This window comes from Hemiscyllium ocellatum, chromosome 5, assembly GCF_020745735.1.
Source record: "Hemiscyllium ocellatum isolate sHemOce1 chromosome 5, sHemOce1.pat.X.cur, whole genome shotgun sequence".
NCBI lineage: Eukaryota > Metazoa > Chordata > Chondrichthyes > Orectolobiformes > Hemiscylliidae > Hemiscyllium > Hemiscyllium ocellatum.
Genome location: NC_083405.1, coordinates 118,041,751 through 118,054,304, shown reverse-complemented (window position 1 = coordinate 118,054,304; position 12,554 = coordinate 118,041,751). Strand labels below are relative to the sequence as shown.

Genomic DNA, 12,554 nt, shown 5'->3' with positions numbered 1-12,554 from the left:
ACCTGATTCTGAGGGACAGGATTTACATACATTTGGAAGGGTAAGGACTGATTAGGGATAGTCAACATGGTTTTGTGCATGAGAATTCATATAATTTTATTGAGTATTTTGAAGATGTGACAAAGAAGACTGATGAGCGCAGAGCTGTGGGCGTTGTCGATATGAACTTCAGCAAGGTGTTCGACAAGGTTCAGCTTAGACTTGTTTGCATGACTAGATCACATGGAATCCAGGGAGAGCTACCCATTTGGATACAAAATTGTCTTGAAGGTAGGAAACTGTTTGTGGTGATGGAAAGCTGCTTTTTGGACTTGGAGGCCTGTGACCAGCGGTGTGCCACACTGATCAGTGCTGGGTCCACTGCTTTTTGTCATTTATGTAAATGATTTGGATGTGAATGTAGGAGGTATGGTGAGTAAGTTTGCAGATGACACCAAAGTTGGAGGCATAGTGGACAGTGAAGAGGGTTATCTCAGAACAACAGGGTCTTGATCAGATGGGCCTATGGGCAGAGGAGTGCCAGATGAAGTTTAATTTCGATAAATACGAGATGTTGCATTTTGATAAGGTAAATCAGGATAGAACTCATATACATAATGGTAGTGTCCTGGGGAGTGTTGCCAAACACAGACCTTGGAGTACAGGTTCATTGTTCCTTGAAAGTAGAATCACAGGTAGACAAAGCAGTGAAGAAAGCATTTAGTATTCTTGCCTTTATTGGTCAGTTCACTGAGTATAAAAATTTTGAGATGTCATGTTATGTCTGTTCAAGACATTGGTTAGACCACTATCAGAATACTGCTTTCAATTCTGGTCTTCCTGTTAAAGGAAGGATGTGGTTAAAATTTAGAAAGGCTTTAGAAAAGAGTTACAAGGGTGTTGCTGGGGTTGGAGGGTTTGAGATATAGGGAGAGCCTGAATGTTTGGGCTATTTTCTCTGGTCTGTCAAAGGCTTGGGGTGACCTTCTGGAGGTTTATAAAGTCATGAGGGGTATGGATAGGGTGAATAGCCAAGGTCTTTTTCCCCAGAGTAGGGGAGTCCAAAACTACAGGGAGTAGGTTAAGGTAGGAGGGGAAATATTTAAAAGGCCTAAATGTCAGCTATTTTATGTGGTGCATATATGAAATGCGCTGCCAAAGGAATTGGTGGAGGCTGGTACAATTGCAACAATTCAAAGGCACCTTGAATGGGTTCATGACTAGGAAGGGTTTAGAGGGACATGGGCCAAATGCTGGCAAACAGGACTAGATGAATTTAGGCTATCTGGTCAACATGGACGAATTGGACCAAAGGCTCTATTTCCGTGCTGAGCATCTCTGATTCTGTCTCTATTGTCCTGAAGTCCTTTATCTTCGAAGTGAATATGAATTGTCATATTATAGAATTAAATATGGATTCAGTACAGAAGATAATGCTTGTGCTCTTTGGTTCAGCTGTCCAATTAGCAATTCTGCAAACATTTATACAATTTCCTTTCGAAAATTACTACTGAACCTGCTTCCACCACCCATTTTCCAAAAACACCCTACATCTTCCTGATGCCTTTATAAAATGTTTTTGCAGGACTTCAAGATGATGCGAGAGCAACGAAAGGCCATTGCAAAATTCAGGGAGCCTGCACATGCTTCAGCGTTTCAGCAGAAATTCCACAGGTAAATATTTTTTTTTAACTTAGGGAAAATTTCACAAGATGCATACAATAAAATTCAATGAAGTTTAGCAATCAAAATTGTAACTCAAGTGAAGCAGATTTTCTATTTATATAAAATGTGTACATTTGGATGTAATGTTTCTCCATCCTCAGTTCCTCTTTTTATATTAAAAAAGCAAAGAATTGCGCACACTGGAGATCTGAAATAAAAGTGCTGGAGAAACTTAACAGATCTGGCAGCATCTGCGGAGAGTGAAACAAAGTTGACATTTAAGTCCAATATTTTCTTAATTGAATGAAACATTACCTGTGTCTGTCTCTCTTGCTCTAGTATTTTCTCTTATTGCTCAATTCTTTTGTTCTCTTTCTGGGTGTTGAGGCTTAACAGACTCTCAATTCTAAGCACTGTACTATTTTGATGCCTGACATGAAAATCAACACAGGAGTGAGGATTTCAACTTCCTCTCCCTGAGCCAGTCCCCTACCACTTTGCATTGTTATGCCTTTACCCTAAATTGTGCGAACACTTCATTAAATGTAGTAACCAGGACCTACACTGAGAGCACTCAGAACCAATTTTATTGTCTGAATTGCCCCTGTTGCTTCGTGTACAAATTGTCCAAGAACAAGTGGAGGCTCCAAATGCTGGTTACAAGATACTCTGGTTTCCCTTAAGCTCATCTTTATTCACAATTTATACGCAGTTTCTATGGATGATTTGCAGTTGGGGACCGCATGTAGTGTGTCAGTTTACAGATGGTAATGAGTGGCAGAGTAAAGTGTGCAGAGGAACTGTGAAACTTTGCAGAGGAACATAGATAGTTTGATTGTATTCCATCTGCCAGACCTTTGCCCAATGTTAGTAAATGTGGAGTCATCCATTTTGGTAGGAGTAACAGTGAAAAGGATTATTACTTGAATGGTAAAAAGTTGCAGCATGCAGCAATGCAGACGAACCTGGGTGTCCTTGCACATGAATCACACAGGGTTGATTTGCAGATGCAACAAGTAATTAGGAAGGCAAATGGAATTTTATCCTTAATTACGAAAGGGGTTGATTTTAATAGCGAACGAGGTTATGTTGCAGCTGTACAGATTGCTGGTGAGACCTACCTGGAGTAGTTTTGGGTCTCCTTATTTGAGAAAGGATGTACTGGCACTGGAAGGGCTGCAGAGGAGGTTCACTAGGTTGATTCTGGAGTTGGGGTGGGAGGGTTGGCTTATGAGGAGAGACTGAGTAGCCTGGAATTACATTCCTTGGAATTTAGAAAAATGAGACAGGTTCTTATAGAAACATATAAAATTATGATGGGAACAGATAAGATAGAAGTAGAAATGATGTTTCCAGTAGCACGTGAAACTAGGACAAGAGGGAATAGCCTCAAGATTAGAGGGAGCAGATTTAGGACTGAATTGAGAAGGAACTTCTTTACCCAGAGGATTGTGAATTCGATGGAATTCCCTGCCCAGTGAAGTAGTTGATGCTACTTCAATAAATGTTATTAAAGCGAAGATCAGGTTTTTTTAAAATAATAAAGGAATTAAGCGATATGGTGGGAGAGTGGGTAACTGGAGGTAAGTCCATGAAAAGATCAGCCATGATCTTATTGAATGGTGGAGCAGGCTCGAAGGGCCAGATGGCCTATTCCTGCTCCTTGTTATGTTTATGTGCCTCCACAGCTTGCCATTCCTTTGGCTTTCGAATAGTTTCTTTGTGTCTTTCCTAGTTAACCAGTGGTGTGCAAATGCATTGCACCTGTTAAAATTCTGCAGGTTCCAGGAGTGATCTCTCGGCAAGAAACCTGGCGTTGGGCTTTTGCCATGAGTTGACATGAGCACTAGTTGGAAACTTTTATCTGTTTCAAACCTGAAGTTTTCAACATGCTTATAGCTAGCTTTGGAAAGTGGAGCTCGCCTAGACCTCTGCCAGCACTCATTCTACGCAACATTGCACTCACTCGTCCCCTAAGTCATTTTTAAAACCTAACTGCTCATTTATTGGAAAATTTTCCATGGCTTTGCTACATTGTTTTGACATTTCCCACTTCTTCACGTCTTAAAACATCATCAGACTCATATCAGCGAAAAATGAGACAGTAGTGTGCCATTTAGAATACAATCAGGCAGGGCCTAGATGATTTTGTGAATGGAAAATCATGTTTGAAAAATTTATCAGAATCTTTTGAAGGGGTTGATAAAGGGATACCAATTGCTGTGCATTTGGATTGATGCGGTGCCACGTGGGTGGTTACTGGTCGTAGTAAGAGCTTATGTGTTATAATGAGATTTTGACAGATGGAGAATAATATGAGAAATTCTGAGTTTGTCTCATTTCAGCAGGAAGAATAGAAAATCAGAATAGTATTTAAATAGAGAGGGGCTATAGAATACCCAGCAACAGATATTTGTATGTTCTTGTACATCATAAAAATTAACATATAGGGGAAAAAGCAAGTCTTTTGAAAAACAAATGGAATATTGGCCTTTATTACAAGTTGAATAGAGTATGACTAGGAAAGTCTTACTACAACTGTACAGGGTATTAGTAAGACCACACTAAGAATACTATAGAGTTATAGAGATGTACTGCATGGAAACAGACCCTTCGGTCCAACTCGTCCATGCTGACCAGATATACCAACCTAATCTAGTTCTATTTGCTGGCATCCGGTCCATATTCCACTAAACACTTCCCAGTCATATACCCATCCAGATGCCTTTTAAATGTTGCAATTGTACTTGCCTTCAACACTTCCTCTGGCAGCTCATTCCATACACACACCACCCATTGCGTGAAAAAGTTGCCCGTCAGGTCTCTTTTATATTTTTTTTCCCTCTCACCCTATTACATACAATTTTGGTTCCTTTATGCAAGGAGGTATTTTCTTGCATTAAAAGCAGTTCAATTTCTGAGGTAAAGGGATTGTTTAGTAATGAAAATTTGAACAGGTAGAAATTTAGATTAATTGGGGGAAAGAATCATGGGTGTTGAAAATCAGAAATAAAATCAAAAGTTGCTGGACAAATGTAGCTGGTTTGGCAGCATCATTGGAGAGAAAGCAGAATTAACATTTTGGGTTCTGGTGATCCTCCTTCAGAAGCTTACAGGAGTTCTGAACAAGGGTCACTGGACCCAAAGTGTTAATTCTGCTTTCTCTCCATAGATGCTGCCAGAGCTGCTGAGTTTTTCCAGCAATTTCTGTTTCTCTTACTTTAATTGGAGTTGGAACCATGCGAGATTCCTGCAGACTGATGCTGAAAGGATCTTTAATCAATAACTAGAGAGAGTTTACAGTAAAACATCTCGCATTTAAGACTGAGATGAGGAATATCTTCTTTTGAAGGTTGTTAATCTTGTCTCCCCAGTAAGCAGTGGAGCTAGGGCATTGAATTTAGAATTGGATTTTTGCTCTGTAAGTGAGTTGAGGGTTAAGTCTACAATCAGATTAGCCATGATGTAATTGATTGGCTTAGCAGGCTTGGTGGAGGGAGCTGACTGGCAGACTCCTGCTTCTGTTTCTTGTCATCCTAAAACCTTTTTTTTATAAGCGAGTTATGGGTCTCACTGGCTAGATCAGCATTTATTGCCCATTCCTAATTGCCCCCTGGCAATCGGAATCAATCATATTGCTGTGGATCTGGAGTCGCATGTCAGCCAGACCAGGTAGGGATGGCACATTTCCTATAAGATACCAGTGAGTCAGGGTTTTTATAACAATCAGCAGTGACTACGTGCCACTGGGCTAGCTTTTTAATCTAGTTCTTTTATTCAGTTTCAATTTCACCATCCAACCTGGTGGGATTCAAACCCAAATATCTAGAATATTAGACAGTAATTTAAGATTACCAGCCCCATGGCATATCACTGCCTCCAATTTACATCCCAAAAATGCTTCCTTGGTAATGAAATCCTGATGCCACATCCTGCGACATTCTGAATCAAATTTATTGTATTGTTTTAGTTATTACTGCTAGACTTCCATTCCATCATTTGTGCAGAGCTATCAGTCATCATTCTCCTTGCACCATGTCTTCCTAACTCCTTGTGTCATCTTGACCTTCAGCAATTAATATGAAACCTCTCTTTTTAATGGTATTTGGTCTTCTCTTATAAACATAGCTATTTTGTTCAGTATTTGACATGCCTGTTCATGAATTACCTTGGAATACATAACTAAAACAATTTTACATGCTTCTTTTTCTAATCCTTGATCTTTGGAATGTTTCACATTACTTTTCCCTTGCACATTTCACAGGCACATGATAGATCTGTCTCATATCAATGTGGCACTGATCATGGACGAGTGATTATTCTTGGAATGAAAACAAAGCCTCGCTCTCATGCAGAAGTTCAGATCAAGTCAAATGAAGAAACAAAATGGCTGAGCTAGCATACAGTGATCAATTTCTAACCAGTGTGTATGCTATTAAATTGGTGAAACCAAAGGAGTTGGCCCAGGTCCAGTGTGGGATGAAGGATGTGATGCTTCTGAAGAAGACTGTGTTTGTACTCTTGTTTCCACATGTTTATTGTTTGTTGTCACCAAATGGAACAAAGTCTTTTGCAAAAACACCTCTGTGGATTCAAAATACCACAAAAAAAATGACTTAACTGTGAACAGTGACTGAAGTAGGCACTGTAGAAGTAGAATGGCTGCTTATCAAGCGTAATAGAGAACTTTTAATGGTGAATAACATTAGATAATGGTTGCTGCAGAATTCTTTCCTTGCAGGTTTATAGTTAAGTGCTCAATGTGTACCCCTTAAAATAATTTTGTACCTATAGTCTGACTAGCTTCAAAATAGCCCATCATTTTGCCCTACTAAAGTAAGAATTAGCTGAAAGGAACTCAGATTTGCATTGGGAAGTGCATGTTAACGACGGTTTCAAGTGTAAGTTATTTCGTTGTTTTAAATCTCTTGGAAGATGCTTAACTACAAGACTAGAAAGCAACTTGAAGACAGTGTTTTGGTGAAGGCGCTTGCCTGTTTATTGTAGGTTGGAGTATGAAAAAAAATGAAAGTAACACTTTCTGTTGTATCAGTAAGATGCACATTATTAATTTCACTGAAAAGCATCATTTGAAGGCAAAATTACTTGCACATTCAGACTACAAAAGCACATTCAGATTCCTTTTGTTCAGCAACCAATAGAACATCAAATTATTTAAAGAGTGAAATATAAAGAATCTCAACCAGTTTCCAGGCCAAATGATCTTTAAGTGTGAACCTTTATGTTAAATATTCCAAATACCTGATGATCATCTGGAATACAGCTATTTATGTCATTTGAAATAGTAAACAAAAGTGAGAGTTAGTTTGGAGCTACAGGTTGAAGATAGTCAGATTCAGCCATTATGTGAACACTGCCAGAGCAGTAACAGAATGAAAATCCTATTACTTTGTCACATGTTAATATGTAGCTGGTTTGTTCCACACTATAGAACATGAGACTGAACAAAGAACTACTTCTGGGCTTTGTGCAGGTATTTTGAATGTTTCGTTCATGGTTGTAACATAAGGTATTCATCGTTATGATATTGTACACTTCTCAATGTGAAACGTTTTGAATTAAACTGGGCTAAGTTCGAACAGGCATGGCGAAACATTAAACTCCAGAATCACGTTTTCATTCGCCTGTCTGTTGGTTGGTGACTTTTTTAACTATAAAACTTGCTGAATTTCAGCCATCCATACAAACAAATGTTTCACTGCCAGAGGCAGTGACTGCTGACTTGCTCAGTTTCACGTCTTGGACTTGCTGGTGGAATTGTTCAAACACCAGACTGCCAAAGCAGATGGGCCTCTGCTTCTTGCCGATGATAATGAAAACGGAAAGACCTTCAGAAATGCAGTTGTTTTGCAAGGCATCTTTTGGCTAGGGCTCTTGTGGAGTGGGGACAGGAGAAGAGATAACGATTTTAGGTTTTTTAACAAGTATGTGCTACATAGCAAAGTCTATGTCTGTCTGTATTTCAGAGCACATTTTATGGTGTAATTTTGTACAAAAAAGGGATACTCGTCTTCCCCTTGAAAGATTGAGAGTTAATAATTTGAATTGTTGTCTTGCTAGTTATATCACCTGCATCTCGAATGTCCTGAAGGATATTGTGGGATTAAGTCAGTTTTTGTTGACCCCATCAGCCTTTAGTGTTTAGCTCAAGTACAGCTGTGGAAACTGTCATGGAGGGGTTGATAGTCAAAGACTGAAATACGACTTATGTAGAAGGATACATGGATGTTTGTAAGATTGTAACACATCCTTTGAAAGAGTTTGCCCTGTGTTGCCCCATTTAATAAAACAGTCTAATAATTATTGAAGCATAATGTGCTTCAGATTTGTTGAAACTTTCCCAGCTTTTTCAGATGTCGCAGCTCATTGAGGATTTGTAATTGCTTTCATAAAATAGATCAGTAATAGATCTGCATATTCTGTTAATGCTCATTTATGGCTGTGAAATGCAGTTTCTTGTACTGTACGCAAAGGAGGATTAGCACTGATGATCCACAAAGGAGAATATACAGAGTAGGACATTTCTGACAATGAAAGGCAGAAGTTGCAGGACTAGGAGTAAATTGAGTTTATGTGCAAGTTTCTTTTTCATATTGGATGCTGAATCCTGAGTGGGCACAAGGATTGAAAGTATCATGCAGATTTTCATTTTAGTTTTATCAGGCTTGCTACAGACACTCATTTGAAGTAGAATTTTGCCTGGGCATAATGGAGCTTTCTGTGCCAATTCTCACAAGATGAGGGACACTTTGATTGTATCATGGTCACATTTAGATTGAAATGCATTACAAATGGTAAGGATTATTGGCCATTATTTTGTTTTCTCATTTACTTGAGTTTGTGTGTGATGTCATGCACATAAAATTCATGTCAGACATTTTAGTTCTCTTTGTTGATATTTGTCATCATCAATTGAGAAACCTAAATGGGTTACTACTCCTGCATATTCCCAGTAACACAATGTGCAGCTCGTATTTTATATATATTTATATATACATATCTGTCTTCTATTATTGAAACAGCAGCTTACATTGCTGAAGTCTTTTGAGAGAGAAGTATTTACCAGTTTATATTAATAAGCTTTAATGGCAGTGGCCATGTTGACTCTTGAGAGATGAGGTGGGGTAGGACATGTCACATTAAAAATGTGTTTGGTAAAACTTTTGTGTATCGGGGAAGATGTGCTGCAACCATCATCTGAGTTTTTCACTGCACATTAGTGGGTTTCATGTAAAATGCAAAGAAACATTTGTATGGCAGCATGTAAGTAGAGCAAAATGCTTTCAAGTCATCAGTGGTGTTCATCTACTTTTTAGAAGTTGTGCATTAGCTAATAATTTCTGAAGTTGCTTGTGTTTTTTCCATGTATCTTAGTTCAAAATTTGTTGGATGCAATGACTATTGACCTGAAACAAGACATCCTGTGTATTAATACATTTTATAAAGATCACAGTTCTTCCATATGTACTTTCTCCTGTTTATTTACATGGGTCTTCTTACTCAGGGGTGACACTTTGCAAATTCCTCTGTGTGTATGTGGAGCCAAATTTTTTTCGTCCCTCATGCAGTAAAGTCATTGTGAGAGTAGTAGGATGCACTGGCGTTTTAAAAAAAAAATCTGTAATCTGTGTTATAGTTGAGCTTTAATTAGAATGTTCTGAAGGTTCTCGGCATTTTTGTGTCCATTATGTAGCTTCTAAATTTGTTGCCCTATACGTTGTAGGAAGTAAACTTGTAATAGTCAATGAGGATTGTTGAACCCACCTTGACAGTTTGAAGGGGCATGCTTCTAAGTGGATTGCAGTGTACACAATTATCCTTTTTTTTATGCCATCTACATACAGTATTCTAAAATTAGTTGTTGCCTTGAGGTGCTCGGATAGCCTACATTTTTTGAATGTGGAAGCAGTAAGTCAACGCAACATGACAAATGACTTTTATGGTGTGTTTTAGGGAAACATTGAGTCATGCTAATTCTTTGACAGGACTGTGGTTTCATGTTCTAAACCATGTCAGCTGAGCTCTCATGCCAGTTTTAAAAAGTAGAATACAGCTCCTCCTCAGTCAAAGTAACCATGACTTGATGGTTCATAACGCATCATCTCAACCAATTTTCAGTACATCTGCTGACCACAGTTTAAAATGTTTGGCACTTTGAGGACTGCAATCTCTACGCTAGAGTTTGTTGGAGAAATTTTAAAATGCTGTATGTAATTAATGTGGTAACAGCTCTGAGCAAAGCTTCCTCCAATCTCCTATTTCCCCCCAAAAAAGTGTCTGTTCCCAAAGTACTCTTTCTTTAACACTAGTTACAAATAGTTGCAGGTGAACTGGAAGGAAAATTGTCTCCTTTACTCTTAGATTATTTGTTTTAAAACACATTCAATTTGTGTTTAATAGACTTGTGACTGGACATATTTAGTTGTAATTTTGGAGCAATCATAACTGAAATCTTTAAAAGCCTGCAGTTAAAACACTAGCTTGTTTATAACAGAAGATTCTCACTAACCCTCGACACTACTTGTCATGCTGCCCTCTCTAACTCCATTACACTCAAGCCTGCACATAACTTGTAAGTCTAGGGAATAAGCTTGTTTGGCACTTGGATTCAAATAGATGTAAATATTTTAAAGTGCTTTATAGATGAGATGAAATATCCTGTAGATAAGTGTCAGTTTCGTGGAAATATAAATTAATGAAGCTGGCACTGTCCTGATTGAAGAGTTAAAATGTAAAACTGTAAGGGAACAAGACTAGCCATTTTCTCCCTTTTAGTTTAAAACCCTGTAATGTCTTTTAGTCTTAAGCTGTGGCTTAACATTAGAATTATGTGATATTCAAAGACCTGAACTATACTCTATTAGTTTAGTATTGCATTATATGGTGCTGCATTTGCACTTGTGATGTTCCTTTAGTGTAGCATTGTTCAAGTTTGTCTCGCTTTATTTTTGTGATGTTGCTTTATTTGCTTTTAATTTGGCTTCACTTACTCACTTAACAGATTTTACTTATTTATTTATATTGTGTTATTTCCTGCACTTCTAGAATAGAAATTACTATTAACCTTTCTATATGAGAGAAGGATTAAGAATTGATTGATCCATGGCTCAAAGGTTTGATATTTGTTGAGCTATTAAACAGCCCAGTGTTCAACTTGTATTTAACACTACACAGCAAGTCAAATGCTTTTGAATTCATCAGCCCTCCTTTTATACCTATAACCTCAATGCTACAGAAATAACCAATTTTTTTTCCACAATCATTTTTATTTTTTCTATAATTTCAGTGCAATATTTATATCTGGCATTTTAATACCATTTTTATCTTTTTATTCTTTAAATAGCTGAGTTCATAATTGTTTTTGTGCAGAGCTGCTGCTTATGAGATAGGGTGCTCTTTCCCTAAAGATGAAAAAAATGCACATTTACTCAAAATCGGCGATTGATGAGACTGTGCACATCTTTCATTTGTTTCACTTTTAAATTGGTTACTGTTTCATTAGATAATATCCAGTGGGTAATTAAATATTAAGCATTGCTGCAGTTCTATGTGGTTAAGATCTCAATCCAAAGGATTTTGTGTAAGACCTACATTTTAATTGCCGACTAGGTTGGTGCTGAAAATTGTGACCATCATATTGCAAGTGTTTGTGAACAAACTGATTCTCATTGAATCTTGGTGTAGCTTTTATTAGAGCTCTGTATAGAACACAGTTGGGAAGGATCAGTGTGTTGTAACATCAGCTTGTATGCTGTTTTGTCTTTGTATCTCTTGGCCCAGGCTTTCCACAAAAAAACATATTGCCAATGACAGCCTCTGTGTCTAAACTTATGAAAGCTGAAGTTTTCCTCCATTGCGTAATGGTGATAATTGACTGCTTGTAGGGCTAGTGTTACATAGACAAACAAGATTTTCATTCGATTTCTGAATCCCAGACTGAGGATTTTGCATGTTAAAGTTTGAGTACTGTATATGTAAATTGTAATACTTTACTTTACACTGGAAGACTATAGCTTTAAAACCTTCAACTTACTGTGGCAAGATGCTGAATTGAAAGTTCCTTTCCTATAGGTCAGGATAATGCTTTTTTTTTAAAAAAGATTGTATTTGGCGCATCTTTAGTTTTAAGTTATGGTTAAAATTATAGTACTGTATTACAGAATGTATTTGCTATCTGGCATTCTTGAGTAAATTATCAATGTTATCCAACTAGGGATAAAAAAAACTTCATTTTAACAATGTTTTATCAGAGACTTTTTTTAATCTGTCACTTTGTGCACAGAGTTGGATCCTTTCTGCTGAGCAGAGTGTGACGTATATCGTATATCAATATTTGATTTCTTAGATTATCTTAGTTTGATAGCTAGGCAGATCAGTCAGAAAATAATAGCATTGTCTGTTCCTTTTTAATTGTAGTTTCACAAAATATTGCTGATGGTCTTGCTTAATGGTTTTCCATAACAATAAATAGTGTACCAATATCGCAGTTGATGGTTACAATGGGTGATGTAAGTTGTGTAGTTGTAAAGATCTGTCCTTATTTTGATATTGATTGTGTTTTATTAGTTGGTCACAAAGTATGTGTAGCATGAAAATGAAGCTCATCGATCTAAAGTAACTGTGTTTTCAAATAACTTCTGTTCCACCCAGCAACCCAAATGACTAGAACAGTTACATAAGTTACACATTCCCTTCATCCATGTTTTCTTTCCTCCTCCTGAACATTTTAGGAAATACTGCTTGCTCCAAAACTGCTATTTTAAGCCACATGATTTCCCTGGTATCGTATCTCCAAGCCTGGGCTGAGGGTTAGCAGGGAAATGGATATTGTCTATATGAATGTTTTAAGTGTGCAATGTTGCTCACAATTGTGTTCTTTTTGTAGGAAA

The 12,554-nt window shown here is 37.6% G+C and overlaps 1 protein-coding gene across 3 annotated transcripts in view; it reads left to right on the top strand.

The window, feature by feature from the left end:
- Positions 1-10,553, top strand: part of rbm33a (RNA binding motif protein 33a) — a 155,592-nt gene extending 145,039 nt beyond the window's left edge. For all 3 annotated transcript variants that reach the window (XM_060825133.1, XM_060825134.1, XM_060825132.1), the window contains 2 exons: positions 1,565-1,653; positions 5,909-10,553. In XM_060825133.1, coding sequence (XP_060681116.1) covers positions 1,565-1,653; positions 5,909-5,960 — 141 coding nt within the window. In that variant the 3' untranslated portion in view covers positions 5,961-10,553. The remainder of the gene's footprint in view (positions 1-1,564; positions 1,654-5,908) is intronic.
- The last annotated feature ends 2,001 nt before the right edge of the window (positions 10,554-12,554 follow it).